The 16,411-nt window shown below is 39.0% G+C and overlaps 1 protein-coding gene across 2 annotated transcripts; it reads right to left on the bottom strand.

Moving 5' to 3' along the window:
• Positions 1-1,405: 1,405 nt before the first annotated feature.
• On the bottom strand, positions 1,406-15,519 carry nars1 (asparaginyl-tRNA synthetase 1). Of its 2 annotated transcripts, none has more exons than XM_023412644.2 (15): positions 15,324-15,519; positions 13,637-13,719; positions 13,433-13,498; positions 12,846-12,938; positions 12,533-12,622; positions 11,808-11,886; positions 11,572-11,642; positions 11,031-11,117; positions 10,126-10,347; positions 8,231-8,430; positions 6,524-6,659; positions 6,153-6,266; positions 4,771-4,902; positions 3,783-3,914; positions 1,406-2,881 (listed from the first exon to the last, which is right to left on the bottom strand). In XM_023412644.2, the coding sequence occupies exons 1-15, from the start codon at positions 15,361-15,363 to the stop codon at positions 2,750-2,752; spliced, it is 1,677 nt and encodes a 558-aa protein (XP_023268412.1). In that variant the 5' UTR covers positions 15,364-15,519; the 3' UTR covers positions 1,406-2,749. The 2 variants fall into 2 exon arrangements, with proteins under 2 accessions (XP_023268412.1, XP_023268413.1); XM_023412645.2 differs by having other exon boundaries at positions 15,345-15,519.
• Positions 15,520-16,411: the final 892 nt, after the last annotated feature.

The raw sequence follows: 16,411 nt of genomic DNA, 5'->3' as shown, positions 1-16,411 counted from the left end.
TACTTTTGTCTTGTTTCTTTTGGCCATGCAGAGTATTTTCTTCCCTTAAATATGGCTAAGTCTAAAAGTAACTACCTTAAAATAATTAGAATACATGAATGGATGGGGATTCAGTCCAGTAAATGTGTAAAGGGACATGGTTTTATCCACCCATGGTAATCTACAACTTTGTATTCAACTGTTTTATGAAAATCTGAGTTGAAGTCACCACATAGGCAATGCTGATATATAAATGTGATTGCTCTAATAAAAAAAAACTTCACTATTATGATATTAAGAGGCAGGACAGGCCATTTAAAAAAATAATAAAAGAAGCATTATCAGGATTTCATGCCATCCACATGACTGAGTTCACAAGACCGTTATTAAAAATAAATATTTCTCTTCCGTGAAAACATGTCTTTAAGAAATAAAGAATGTTGGTTTTTAAAAGTGCTGCTCTCTGGGACTGAAGCTGTGTTTCCTTCTTCCTTCTTCCTTTGTGACAATGTGAATCATAAAGCCAAAGAGGATCCAGGAACTGTATTTAAACATACCCACAAAGGAAGAAGGAAGTTCTTTTACACACAAACATGTCTCTGTCTGTTTTCACAGTGTTGCGTAACAATGCCAGTATGGTTTCTCTTACTTTGAAATTCAAGAGAAGTGGGTTTCCCCATTCATGTCCTGTCAGAACAGTCAGTGTCCAACCATCTAGTGGCCAATAGAGGAACTGCAGTTGCACACACTGAACAGTCATCAGCTGATTTCTGGCTGTTTATGTGACATGCAAGTAGTCAGCCACAAGCAAACATCTAGATGAGCAATCTCAGGTGCTTAAACTGTATTGATAACATGATTTAGGAATAAATGCACCAAAAACAAATCTTTTATTTTAAATTAATTTACTTGGAACTGTCATTCCTTTGTCTTTTATCACTCAAGTGAAATATGTGTACATTTGTCCATACGATAGTATCGGCTTCTTTAATGGAAGTGTATTATGACTTCCATATCTCTTTTAATGTATTTGTGTCTCATTTCATTCTGAAATCAGAATATGAGTGTGTGTAATAATGTTAATAATGTTTCCAATGATATAAGAGTATATTGACAAATTCTTTTTACTGCTACATGAAAGTACATTATTATGTACATAAATGTGATAAAGTGATATTAATGTGACAAATAAGACAGTGTAACTTTAAATCTACTTAAAGTGTACATCCTAAAAAATACAGTATACTGTACAGTATGTACATGTATCCATTCCTTTACTAGTTATGGTTCATAATTTGTTTTTTTAAAATGTATTTTTAATTAGTGTGCTTTGTCTGAAAAACTGTGGTCTGAAATGGAAAACCAAATGATCTGGGCGATGAGGTGAAACACCCAAACTGAAGAAAAACTCTCAAACAACCATCTGTTTGAATTACATCTCATTTAAGTGCAGTTTATTGATCTGAGGAGTATTTTCAGACGAAGAGGCAGAACAGACAAACATGATGAGACCCCCTGAGGCCTGACGCCTCCGTCACATTTCTAAACCACCATCATTTGATGACAGACTGCTGTCCATGTTTTGTTTTTTTTCCAGACTGTTACTTTCAGGAAAGAAGAAGAAAATGTTCCCAAGTATATGAAACGTGCTTAAAAGCGTTGCTGTTGCGATTTAAGTTTGTCGAGTGTGTGTATGTGTGTGGCGGCACGGCTTGTAACTGTAGATCAATTATAAAAGGTTAAGTCATACTTATGTGTTCTCCACACATCTTTAGAGGGAAGGACACACGTCTCCATCAGGTTAGTTCAGATACAGAAGTTAATGTTTATATTTCTGTGAATCTGACTCAGAATTTCAGAAGGTGGGATTTTTGTTTTTTTTCAGATTCAGAGTTTTGTTTGACAAGATTTTGCTCTGCATCTTGCTGATACAGTGTTTGTGTGATTTTCAATACAAATTTGGCATCAGTTTTACTTTAGCCAACTACAAGTTCAGGTACTTGGGTCCTGAAGTTAAAGACACGTGTTGTGAAAGCTGACATGATTGTTTACGTTAGAAAACAATAGGGTGGCTGCAAGTTCAGTCACCTAAGATTTAAGTACGTCTAATATCCTAATGTATCTATAATACCAACTACTCAAGTGTTGACATATCTGCAAACAGTTTGTATGGATGGTGGATAGTTTACCACGACATGTTGAAGCATTCAAATTTAACTTATGCTTTATTTTACTACAAATCTCTGCAGGAATTTGCAAATATTTACGTACTAAAATCAATGATCATGCAGCTTATAAATCTCTGCAACTGCATAAAGTAAACTTTTACAAATTCCTGTGAATAATTATAATAAAATAAACAGTAAACTGAAAAAAGCAGCACTGAGAATCACATTTTAGACATTTTCTCCAGGACTTGCAGACACACTGTACAGTCACAAGAAACTACAGTGTTTATTACTGGTTAAATAATCAGCTGTCAAGCATCAGCAGAGGCAGAAATGGTCAGATTCAGGTTTCAAGTCAGAACAAATGAGGAGGGAGCTGTGTAATATGAGGCAGAGGGATTTCTAACCGTTTGTGGAGAGACATGGAGTTCACTGTAGAGATTTGAGCTCTTCAGAAAATAAAACAGCTAACAGGACAAAACGTTGACTTGTTTTACATTTGATGTAGCGACAGATTTTATGGCTCACGTGCCAGGTCCAGATACAACTAACAGAATGTATAGGTGTGTGTGTGTGTGGTGTGTGTGTGTGTGTGTGTGTGTTCAGGGTCGGCAGCGCTGGATGAATCGTGGGTACAGGCAGACGTCTCTGATGTGATGTCTGTTCAGCAGCCAGGTAAGGAAGCGCTCCAGACCCAGACCGTAACCGCCATGAGGACAGGTGCCGTACTTCCTCTGAAACACACAGTCAGACGCAGCAGCCTGTTAATACACACCATTACTAAAACAAACACAAACACAGTAACTCAGTAATAGGGTTGCCCGATCATGACCATGGGGTTACGTTATATTACATTACCCTATGAGCGAGAGAGAAAGAGGACTAACTAAAAAAACGGACACTTGAGTGATGACATTTAGATGACGAATACACTTTATGGCTATGTCAAAACAAAACTGTCATCACAAATAATGCGTCACTCTCAAACTGAACTAAATGACGTGTTTTCTATCTGTCTGTGGCTCTCCTCCGCTCTTAAATCACAGCAGCTCCTACACACAACAAGCAGCTTCTTTACAATCAGCTGGTCGGAGTGTGTGTGTGTGTGTGTGTGTGTGTGTGTGTGTGTGTGTGTGTGTGTGTGTGTGTGTATGTTGCAATCATGGTTATATGCGGTTATATACGTGAAACTGTGGCAATTCAAATTTGGTCTTGACATTTGCAAAGGCATGAACCGATCGTTCTGATGATCATCGATCACCAATATCATGGTCCATCGGCACAACCCTACGCAGCGAGGCCAAGTGCCCACTGTATGATGTGACGACTTCTTCGCACATTTCAGCGAGGTTTCGACGCCCCAAAATGTCATGTGCATGTTTTGAAAACACGCTGCAGCATATTTTTATTTCAACATTTCACCAAAGACTTGTTCTGGCTTCTCTGTGTATCATCTGTCACATCTGTCACTCTTAAAAAAACAATAATATAACAGGAAAATGTTTTGGTGCTTTGTGTTAATGATCAATATGATTAGACTAAACGATTCATCAGCTAATACAGCTGAAGAAAAAAGGGAATCCTGCCTGAGCCAAGGTGCAAAAATAAAAAAAAGCACTCTCAGTTTTCCTTTACCTGGTCAGTGTACCAGTAGTATGGGGTGGAGTCGATTCCCTCCCTCTTGTATCCTTCCAGCAGCTCCTCAGCGTCCCAGATACGCATCGAGCCTCCAACAATCTCACCAACATTTGGCATCAACACGTCAACCTGCAGGACAGTCAGTCAGTGACAGTTAGTCACATAACATCAGAGCTTTGAATAGTAGCTTTTAGCCTTTAGTAGACTCTTTCTTTATTAAGCAGTTAATAATCAATTCTTATTATAAATAAATACACCTTTGCACAAGATGCTCAGCTAAAAATAGCTAGATATGTATCACTGCACAACTCGCAGACCATGTGCAATCATCTTACAGTCTTTCATGTATGGTCATCTGTGGTGTTCACTGTCAACAGGAGACTTTTGTTTCCTGACTTTACAGCGGGAACACACTGTCTGCGTTGCGCGGCGGCTGCGTCGCTATGCGAATTCTCTCCTCAGCTTTTATCATATGAAAATGTATGTATTCCTTTTTTTTTTTAATTGTTTTACAACATACAGTTTTAGTGTTTGTTGTTAGTGGTAACATTGATAGTTAAATGCTTTATTTTGCGTATAGATTAATGTGTACATAGATGCGGTGGCCTGTGTAATTGTGTAATTATACTGATACCTATTGATGTACAGTTTCATTATTTATTTATATTACAGAAGCACATGGAACTTCATGTTGCACTTGTCATGCATCTGGTGCCTGAATGAAGCTTCCTGGATATTTAAGTCTCTGGTTAAGTTCTTACTGGACACCCTGCAGCGGGTCAGTTCCTCATTAACTTTATTAACTAAGTTGTAGTTTTTTCAGGTTGTGTTGCCCGCAGGCTTAGATTTGTTGTTGTACTACGTTACTGCATTACAGGGGCAGGTGGCAGGAAACAAACACACCCACAAGACTGAATGATCAGCTCGTTTAGAAGGTCATAACGCCCAGAATTGAACTAGATTCGAGTGCGATTGAGGTTCGTACCGACTCAGTGAGGCGTTTGTCCTCAGGGCAGCGCTGCATGTAGAAGGATTTGATCTCAGTTGGGAAACGACAGAGCAAGATGGTCTCGTTGATGCTGTCTGTCATCAACCTCTCTGGAGCCTCAGGGATGTCCTGAGAAGGACAGACAGAGAGAAACAACAGAAAGAGGGAAACACACGTCAAAACCGACCATACTTTAATTAAATATCAAACCGAGACCACTGTGATGTGTAAAAACTCCAGTTTATACTTGATTGAGTAACAATTTCTTCGACGTTGTTACTGCCAAAAATTCACAGTAGGTGCAAATGTGCATTTACAATGCTGTCTAATAATAACAGAACAGATGTTAGAGAACTGATTAAATTTAAGTATCATGACTGAGGAACAACATTATGAATACAGTGACAAACAGCCTGAGCTCATAAATCACTCGCATATAAACACAGATGGGATTCTACGGAAGCCGAGAAAGGCCATTCTCGCAAATATATATATATTTTCGTTATCTCAACATAACAAAGCTCGTTATCCCGAGATAAGTAGATACTATCAGGAGAAAACAACTTTGACTGAACCTCACACACTAAGTCGTGAGTAACACTTCTCCCTAGCAACAACCCTTAGTGACTCATTAGCTGATGAGGACTGATCTGAAAATGATCTTGTGTGAAAAGCCACAGTCTCATTTCTGCCTTTGATTGAAATATATTGTTGATCACTGGTTGTCCTGATATTTGCACTTCACAGCTCTAGAAGTTGGCATCTGCATCTGGTCTCTGATTAACAAAGTCATTATAATGAGAAAACAAGCTTTGTTATCTGGAGATAATGGGATAAAAAAATATTTGTGAGATAGCCTTTTTCGGCTTCTGTAGATGTCAGAGTTGGTCATATGTTGCTGATGTGTATCAGGGCTTCAGTTCACAGTAAAGACAGCAGTCTGTGTGAAAAGTGCAGGTGAGACCAGACGGACTGGATCTAAAGACCTGCAGGGTTCTAATGAAAGACACTCTCAGGTGCATTATGAGAAATGTAGGACTATCTCAGACTATGTTGCTTTGACTTTAACCTCATGAGTCTGTAATGAAAGTGCAATACTAAATCACTGGATTACCCTTTAAAATCTTTTCTTAAAACTACTATATACTTTATACAACTTTATATATCAAAAAAATGAAACCATTATTTGTTTTGCTGCTTCTGGTACATTTAATTTGTTCAGTTTTACTATACTCTTTTCAACTTCTAATGGAAGTAGATTCACAGCCACTGATACAGTTGTGTCATGTTGACACCTGAACCAGCAGCAGCTCATTTGGAGACTGATGTGTGTTAGATATTATGATGGGTGTGTGTTGTGCGTCATGTTCAATCGTCACCTCTCCAAACTCGTAGTAGGAGCCATCATCCTTCTTGATGTCGTGCTCTCTCAGCCACTCGATGGCGTCAGTGTAGTTCATCCTCTTGAACGGCCTCTTGGGGGGTTTGAAGTTCTGGAAAAAAACAGCAAACACTACCATCACATGTAACTCCATACGACTCCATCTGCTAATGAAGATTATGTGATCAAAAGCTCCAGAACAGCTTTGAAATGGACCTTGAGTTTTTGTCAGATGCTATTTCCAAGGTGAAGAACGAACAGTGGAGCTCAACTTTACTACCACTCTTATCATTACCACCAAGTATATAACTGATGATGCCTTAACACCTTCTTTTAACTTGAACTCGCTACCACAAAAAAGTGATGTACCGGGTTGATGTCGTAGAGCAGCTGTGCGGCGGGGGATTTGAGCACTCGGTCCACCACGTCACACACCAGGTTCTCCAGTCTGTTCAGAAGGTCCTCAAACGATATGAAGGGACACTCGGCCTCGATGTGAGTGTACCTGAAAACGGAAATTTAATTAATTAATGACGTTACAGAATTAAATAATCAGAGGGTGGCTTATAAGCTCAGTGAACAGAGAGACGTCCTGCTGTAACTTTTGTTGCTGCAGATGTTCGTGATGTCCACCCTCATTTTCCAGATAGGATCTCAGCTTGAACATGTAGAGATGGATTTGAGAAGTTTCCATTTCCGGTCAATTATGTTAGTTAGTCTTACAGTTTGCTTTCAGAACCTCGACACTGTTAAGAGGAGGAGACTTCAGGAGGTTCAGTCAATCAGAATAAAGTGGGCTGTTAAGAAGCTGAGCTGATATTGCCTGTTTGAGTCAGAGGCTCCACTGAGGGGCTGGATAACAGACAGCTTGAGATAAATAACTGTAAATCATGAAGAGCTACTGCGGTGGAGTCCCAGAATAAAACTATAGAGCTAGAAATGAGTATAATAAGTGCCCTTTAAAAGATGGTGCTTACATTACCCACAATACAACAGTGACATCACTTGAGGCTATTCATTAGACTTTGTGTAAGTCCTTCTGGAGCCACTAAAGGCTTTACACTTTTTTACATATGTAGAGACTTGGTGGGAGTCATTTTTAACTGAATAAAGGGAAATATTCTTACAGTTTAAAATATCATTTTTTTGTCCACACTGAAACACGGTGATCACCTCAACCTAATAATTATTTAGCATCATATGTGAGAAGAAAAAAACCCTCAAGTGCCTCTGAGCAGGTTTACTGGCTGCACCAGTTTACTAAGAAGATAGTTGACCTGATTGACAACTTCTGTATGTGTCTCGTCTGCCTCCTCTACAGTCTTTGGAGAGATGTAAAAAGTTTATTATATATAAGTAATTGTTGAAGTTCAGCAAACTGTGGCTGTGTTTGGGCACCTCCTCAGTTAGTGGAAGTCATGTTTTTGTTACTGCACAAAAATCACTGCATGTAGCTCCGTGCCAACTATAATGTAATACCTGATAATCATTGTAGGATGTAGGTTTAAGTTCCATGTCACGGTTATCAGTATGTGCTCTGACTAAAAGCCAAATGTGATGGTAAAGGGGAAAAAGTGCAGAGTTAATTACCCTAACTGTGCAGCTTCAGGGTAAATATTTGGGCGTGAGCAAATTCTGTGCTGAAGTCAGTAACTGAGATGCTGTCATGATGCATGTCATGTCTTTTCAGTATTTTAGAAATGTATCAAGAAATAATATGTTGGGAATGTGGTTGAAGGGTGAGGGTATGCTGTGTGGTGCTGGGACATACGATACGAGGTATATGTTGATATATGTGATGTCATCTTGCTGCACTCTCTCAGTGTGTATGTTTAAAGGACGAAGTAAATTCACAAAAATTCTGACAAAAAAGAAATTTATAATCTAAACAAGATGAATTTGTACATTTTCCTCTGGACAGACTGAGGTTTCTCAGTTGTTTCTGCAGCTGTTCAACCACACTACATCATTCACAGTCTGAATCAGTGTTCACACTTTCTTCCTCTCTGTTTTTCAGTTCCTACACAGAGCTAATTTAGTGTAGTTATTTGTGAATGCATTGAACAGCACACTCACTCAGACAGGTGTCTCCGGGTGCGAGACTGCTCGGCCCGGTACGACTGGGCGATGCAGAAGGTGTCGCCCAGGGCAGGTATGCAGGTCTCCAGGTAGAGCTGGGATGATTGTGTCAGGTATGCCTGCTCGCCAAAGTAGTTGAGGTTAAACAGTGTGGAGCCGCCCTCCACCTGAGTCTGCACCAGGGTCGGAGGAGTGATCTACACCCAGTGAAAAAGCAGGAAACAAAACAGCCGTTAGAGAATCTGTGATCCTGAGCTCCCAGTTTTCTGATCTACAACAGAACACCATGTATATCTGCTGTAAGACGCTCACTGAATCTTTAATCCCCTCTGCTTCATGTGCACAGACCAACATACAAAACATTCAGATGGCAGGATAGTTCTTAAATTGTATTAAAAGTAATAATCCTGAAGGTGTTCATGAAATAAAACTTGTTATTATTCATGGCCTGCATTTTTTAATTGAGCAACAGCCATTCACTATATTTATATTATGTAATTAACTCTCTATATAGTAGTATTTAATTTTATTTGCAGAATTTGTCATTCCCACACTGACTTAATTGATTACCTACACAAACACACATGCATGTAATCTTTGCACCTCATTTTTATCAGCATTACTGTTTACTGCAGCTGTATCAGAGCTGTATTAAGTTACTGCTTAGCCAAACAAACATTTCCTAATATTGGTCACATTAAAAGCATTCGAAAAAGCAAAGCATGCAGTTATTTTTATTGTGAAGCAGTCACAGGAAATGCTGTGTATTGATCACTGCAGTTAACAGTAACCACAAGCATTCATTAGAAATGCTTCTACAAACTAAGACAGTGATCATGTTCCGCACAAGTTTTAAATTCTTCCAAGGCATCAATGGAAAAGTCAGGAGCACAACTCCAACACCTCAGCAAGGTAACAAACTTTACTGTGTCCCGCTTTTGTTTGGAAAACTACTTGTGGCGTGTGCAGCATGGAATCAGATCCTGGTTGTCAGAACTTTTGACTCACTACATTAAAACAACTTGAGTTTGTTTGGCTGCACTAGAAACGGACACATCAGCTGCTCTTCTGTTGGGTTTCTGACAAAGCAGCTGCTCCATGGCTGTTTGTTATAGTATTAAACCACACTTACCATTATGACAATAACCACGGTGTTGCTAAATCAACCAAGACTGAAATCTTAAGGAACTTTAAGATAACTCAACATAGTCAATAATGGATTTGAAAAGCAGATTTGGTAATGGACTCATATTTGGCAGATTGCTACTGAAGCTCTAGATAAGACAATCAGCTGAAGTCTACAAACTCTGGCTGCGGACATTTTTAGATAAAATGTGCACATAAACCAAGTAGCTGAACAAGAGAAAAATGAACCCTTGTCTTGCTGCCTCAAAGAGACTCTCTAGTAAAACTGCACTGCCATGGCAATAATAATTCAGAATTCAGTAAGAGGCCAAATGACTTGTTGAGATGTAGTTATTCAGCTGCACAGAACTCGGAGCCTGTGGCTGAGGAGAAAAGAAAGAAAAGGTGCTTGTTTATTTTAGTGAAGGTCAACACTTGACTTTTACAGACCTGGCACCTTTTTTATTCCAATCCGAGCAGAAGCTACAGCTGATATAACCTGCCATCTGTGATGTGAGTCATGTCAACCAATTAAAGCAACAGTCTGAACCAGCTAAAAGTGAGAAGTCTTCTATAATCAAATGTTTTTTACGTTGCTCTTTGCTCACAAAAAATAAATTCAATTAATTAAAATAAAATTAGAGGATTTGTTATGAACCTGGAACTGAAGAACCTTTTTTTAAAAATGAAAAATATATAGAATATATTTGAAACTCAAACGTGACTGTATCAAGGAATAACTTGTCATTTCAGTTGCTGTGCTTCACCTCGTAGTATCCCTGGCTGAAGAAGTGATCCCTGAAGCACTGTGTGACGGTGGATCGGACTCGGAGGACCTTGGAGACGTTCTCTCCTCTGATCAGCATGTGACGGTTGTTCAGCTGGACGTCGACATCAGACTCTTCGTTCAGCAGGTTGTCTGCCCCGCCCGCCGGAGCTAAACCGATCAGCTCCCAGAAGTCACAGTGCAGCTCATGGCCTCCGGGCGCCTGGGAGAGGAAGACAAAAACTCACTGACGACCTCATCATGTTTTATTCACGTATTGTATTTCACTGGTAACACTGGTGCTACTGAGTTTCTCAGTTGGTTGGACTAGCACATGATTTCACAACCCTTTCTTGTGAAAGAGGAGAGGCTCAGTTTTTCAGGGGATTATACTATTATGAGAAGTGTAAAAAATTTTCTTCGGTTTATTACAAAATTGTGGCAGGATGAAACATTGGGTCCCTGCAGGTTTTATGTTTCTTATCATCATTGTGTAACTAAAATGTTCTTTAACTGTTTAAACCCACTAACAAGTTTAGAATTAGGAGCAATGGGTGGGTCATATAGTCTACAACACACTCACAGTCCACCATTCCCCTTGAGACGTAACCATGTTAGTAAGGAGTACTTTTTTCGTCTTCACTGGCTCATTCAGTGTCTCCCTGCAGCCTGCACTCTCATCATCAGCTGTATCTGGGTTTCAAATATTCCGCAGTCGACAGCTGAGCCAGTGAAAAAGAATAAGGTACTACTTTCAAGCGGATGTAAACTTGTTGTCTGATTTCCTGCGTAACCACATTTCCCTCAGCGACCTGCTTTGCTGTGTGTGTGTGTGTGTGTGTGTGTGTGTGTAGGTTAGTGTGTGTGTGTACTGCAGGTGTTGACTGTGGCAGCAGGTGTGTTTACCTGTTTCCCCTCAGGAACTGGAGTGACAGTCCCGTACAGAGCCACTGTACTCTCTGTGGACAGCAGCAAGCCGTTGTAGCACTGGCACTGAAGACAAGAAGAAAACACGTTGGTCACAATCTTGATCAACCTCTCAGCTTGAAAAACTAAACTTCAACATGTGTGATTTCAATAACTTTCCACCAAAATGTGCCAATTCTTTTTGAAGTGCCTTATATTGAATTGTAAATTGGTACATTTTAAAAAGAATAAACAACCAAATGCTAACCTTCCCATGTATATACAAAACATATGCATGTCAAAATGGGAACTTTATCCTGTTTCAATTTAATTTAATTTAAAAATAAAATTGCTTAGACCTAGTAGCTTTACTTTTGTTGTCCTTTGGTGCTTTTACCCCTTCACACATTAACCCTTTTTACAATATAAACATTTTGTCCAATCTTAAATTGTTATATTACATGTATAAAGACCAAAAATGACAGCACAGTGATGTAACCTACTTTAAAGGCTGTGAAAAGAAGAAGTTATAAAGTTGTACCAGTTTATCAGACAGGACACACTGGAGGAAACCAGTTCCATCTCTCAGCACAATGAACATCAGGTTCTTCCCTGGAAGAGACAAAAATATACAGTGAACTGTCAACTCATACAGCAGAGACAGAAACGAATCTAACACAGAAACCAACTTCACACTCAGTGGTGTGATTTGACTGAAAATTGATCAAGAACAACAAAAAGTTAAAACCCATTGTTTTCATGTGTTATGCTCCTCACCTTGTCTCCTAAGGCGATGAACCCATCCAAACACTTTGACTCTTTGACCTCTCTTTGGCTCCAGATGCAGAATTTTAACCTGTAAAACACATCCCCCCTCTTCTTTAGCTCACTCACATCGAGGGCTGAGCACTGAACTTCAGGACATTACTTGTACAGATAAAAAGAAGTTTGTCGCACAGAGCACATCAACAGCTGTCAACTACCGAAAGTTGGCATTGAATATCTGGTCAGATTTGTAATTTTGTGAATTTGAGGATAAATAAAGTTCTTTGGATTGAAATGAAATGTAATGATACCGATCGATCTTCTCATATATAAGTCTGAAAGTTGGCAACATGTCAAACTATTCCTTAAATAAAGGGTTTATAATAAGTATAATAGGTAAGCACGTGTAAGGACATTTTTCAGTAATGTATTTGTCAACAACTGCAACTCCTCATTTTCATCCACATCCATAATATAAACACTTTAATGATAATGATAATATACTATAGTTGTAATCGTATACAATGATAACATCCTCCAGTTCTGATACTTTCAACTGCTTATATAATGTGTTATTGTAAAATATAATCCAGATTAAATATTTTTATACTGGTTATAAATGCTCAATAATAAAAATTAATTGCCCCAAAAAGCATTAGATTAAAGTTTTAACAGTTACATTCACCAACGTCAGGAGTAGTTCAATAACAGAAACAGTGTGAATGTGAGAGTCTGACCGATTCAGGGTCAGGCAGGCTGGGGTCTTTCTCAATGACGATCTTCTTGGCTTCCTCCAGGTTCTTCTCTCTCCTGTCGTTGTCCTCTGTCTGCACAACAAACATGCAGCAAACATTTAAAGACGCTAAAGCAGCACACAGAATGAAAAACAAATATCCTTATGATTCACTGATAGAGGGAAAAAACATGAAGTTGCCCTTAAAATAAACCATCTATTTTATGTTCCTGTGGCAGAAGCTGATCTGAAGCTTGCACACATGCACGCACACACACACGCGCTCGACACACACACACACACACACACACACACACCTCCTTCTTCTCTTTGGCATCACTCTTCATCTGCTCACGGTTGAAGGCCTTCTTTGCATTCTTCATCTGCGTTTTAGAAATAACCGCCCAACGCTAAGGAACAGAAAGAGAAGAAACACATTGATGAAGAGACTAAGAAACTTCCAGTGAACTAATAAAGGAAGCGTATAAAGTGGGTAAGCTTCTTCTTTTCATTGAGGGACTGTGGGTTTTTACATGTCAATGCTTTTTCTAAATTTTAGTCTATGTGAGGCCTAGTCTATGTGAGCTACAGTGTACAGTATCGAGTACATCAAGCAGCATCATGACCTGATTTCTGAAGGTTTTCAACAGCAGCCAAACACAGCAGCAAACAATCACAGTGACAGCAACCTTCCTGTGAGAGGATAAACTAGGAAGTGAAAGCAGATGCTGCTGCTTTGACTGGAAAAACAAACTGCTAACTTGTGCACAAAACAGTAAAGAAAGGATTTCTTCATGTAAACCAAGACAGGATCATTTCCTGTGTTTTTAGTAGGAAGATATCATGAAGGTTAAAGTGCAAAACAAACAAACATATGAATAATATTAATAACTTTTTAACCAACCTCTCCCTCCTTCTGTGATTCTACATAAATGGTTGGGAACGGCTCCTTCCCAGCAAACATCAGAGCCTGTGAGGATTTGATAACACAACAAGGTGTTGACACACATGACATCAATAATATCACTGCTTGCATGAAGCACTTTAAATGCCACATACCTGAATATATAATAAAAGTAGTGGTACATCATGCTACATGACTGCTGACCTTGAGAGGAGTTTTGAAGGGTTTCTGCTCCGTGCCGTCTCCATCCTGGTCGCTGCCACTTTTGTCCGACACATACAGCTCACCTGAGAAACAGAGGCAGAGTGAGATGCCTGACTCCCTCCCAGTCAATAAAAAATACCTGTGAAAACCATGGTTTTTAATATTTGCTAGAAATTAAAGTTTGCAGCTGTTTAAGGAAGTTATTAAGCTATTTTTCATACAAAATTAAACTCCTGATGCCCAAAGCGGCAAGATGAATGACAGAGAACGGATTCTCCCTGAGACCGTAAAATCCAGATATGTATATTTCCATTAACACCAACAAGAGCCTTGTTGAAGGATGAGTCAGGTTTTGCCTCACGGACAAACATTTGAAAGTGCTTAGTCATACGAGGCTTTACCAGACTGGTAACAATATGCCGGCGATGTCACAAAAGGGACTCTGCAGGGAGGTTTGGGTTAGTGACACCTTCCAATCAAAGCAAACACATCCATAAACATACTGTATATGTCCAAAAGTATGTGGACAACTGAGTCAGCTTGGACTTCCTGAGTTTACTCCTACAAGTTTACGATTGTTGTGGAGATTATTAACAATAAACCAAGTTGAAGAGAAGCTCAGAGTAAAACAAAGAACATAAACAGTGACTGTGCAGCAACAGCTTCCTGTCCACTAATGACTTATGGCAAAACTGAAAATACCTGGATGTAACCTCAGTTCTGTAAATACATGTATGTTCAAGTATGCCCCACCATTGCTCAATATCACAAAGTGAGTGAAAATAATATGAGCATATTCACAGTTACTGTGGGGAATATAATTAAAAGTACAATATGTTCAAATCACATTAAACAGAACCCTCTAGCGCAGATGCGGCATTACAAATTCAAAACCTACATTGACATTTAAAGTTATTGCAGAAATTGAATTAAGCCCTAACATGAAGTATGTGAAAAGCAGCCCCAGACCAAAAATACACCAAAGGATGTGCCCAGAGGTTACAGATACGACCAGGGTTTCCTCCACCTTAAAATCTTCCATTTTCAAAATCATCGCCAATATTTGCTGTAAAATTTGTAAAAATGTTCATGATTTGCTTCAAAACAGTCAGTGCTTTAAGGAGGCAGCACCCATTAGCCACCAGAGGCACAGAGGCTCATCACTCTTTCACTTTCACACTGACATGAGGTGCGATGTGTAGCCTACTATAGATCTTTATATACACTTTCTTTATAGATGTCTCTGGGTGGATCCAGACTAGCTTGATCCTACATATAGTGAAACGCTGAGAGACGAAACTGAAGTCACATCCGGTGTCTCTATGGAATCAACAGAATTAATTGATATTATGGAGCGACTAAAAGACAGAATAATTACAAAGCGAGGTCAGATTCATACACCGGGTTAACTGAGTGACGCAGCCTCTTAGCTGCTGCATTGCATACTGACAGCTGGCATAGCTACATATTAGCTTAGGTTCTGCGACTTTTATTCAGGCGGCTGCCCTACGTATGTTCGCGTCTGTGTAAATATGTTCCATTTGAGTGTACATCGAATCAGAAACCAGCCTTAGCTACATGCTAGCTGCTAACACATCTAAAACTGATGCAATACGCGACACACACATGTCTCTGGTAGCTGGCTAACTAGCTAGCTACCTTTGGTCTAAGCTACTTTCCTTCTTACCCACTGAGACTTGCTCCACACCTTTTGTTATCTCCGCCATGTCAGTCCAGTTGCTACGACAGTCCACTAAGGAGGGGAAACTAAATAATTTTGATTCAGAACAATGGAAATGAAACCCCCAGGAGTGACTGCCGGTGGTGCCTATTCAGCCACGGACACGCAACTTTACATCAGCCCAGCCTCAGCTCGCTGTAAGTCAGAGGAGAATACGCCTTCTTCCCTACTGCACAGGTCTCTAGCGCTGATTGGCCAGAATGGAAACGTCAGTCCCATAACAGCAAATCCGATTGGTTGTGTTTCTTGTCAGCATTAAAATGATGCTCAATCACACAAATCTGTTTCTCAGGAAAATATATGTAGATAAAAGTGTGTGTTAATAATGTTGTTGTTTCAGATATTTTTCTGAATTAACGACATAATTGTTTCATTGATTCAAAACAACATGATTTTCTAAAAACTTATCTGTAAAAAAAATTTAAAAATAATACTTTTTTCTCAAATAACGAGATAATTATCTCGTTGATTGAGGAAAAACATGATTTTTAAAAACTTCTCTAAAAAATGAATTAAAAAAAACTTTTTTTTTTTAGACTTGTGTACATTATGATGTACATACTGATTAATGTGTAGTATTTTATTTAACTATGGCTGCACCCAGTGAGGGACACGTTGACTGTTGGATGATTTAGTCTCAGGTCATTGTTTCACGCAGCAGCTCCACCTGCTGTTCAAACTAGGAAACTACCAGAGGAAGTTAAATACATCAGTTAAAATCAGTCATAGACTCTACTCCATGTTCACTGGTATGTGTGCATTGATGTTAATGACTGATGATCGATCGAGTTACTTATGAAAAAGTTTTTCTGCCCCCACAGCAACAAGCAACAAAAAGCCTTATTCATATATAGCCTATATAATACATCAATGTATACATAACACATACACACCCTTAAACAAACTTAAAATAAATAAACATATTCCAAAAAACCAGCCAGAAAAGAAAAATCCTGAAATAAACCTTTACACATTTAAGCAGTTTTGTCAACCATATTTTTCAGAATCATAATTTAGATTTTACATCTGCACTA

Source organism: Seriola lalandi, unplaced genomic scaffold (genome assembly GCF_002814215.2).
Source record: "Seriola lalandi dorsalis isolate HSWRI2012SDOR001 ecotype SW California unplaced genomic scaffold, Sedor1 jcf7180002054484, whole genome shotgun sequence".
Lineage (NCBI taxonomy): Eukaryota > Metazoa > Chordata > Actinopteri > Carangiformes > Carangidae > Seriola > Seriola lalandi.
This window is presented reverse-complemented; position numbering and strand designations above follow the sequence as displayed.

Bases quoted from the DNA above. Each gene is read 5' to 3' on its own strand.
- nars1 (XM_023412644.2), bottom strand. From the start codon at position 15,363: ATGGCGGAGATAACAAAAGGTGTGGAGCAAGTCTCAGTGG. The intron at 13,720-15,323 runs GTAAGAAGGAAA...TCTGTTTCTCAG, and splicing joins TGTGGAGCAAGTCTCAGTGG to GTGAGCTGTATGTGTCGGAC. The intron at 11,118-11,571 runs GTACAACTTTAT...TCTTGTCTTCAG, and splicing joins GTGTCCTGTCTGATAAACTG to TGCCAGTGCTACAACGGCTT.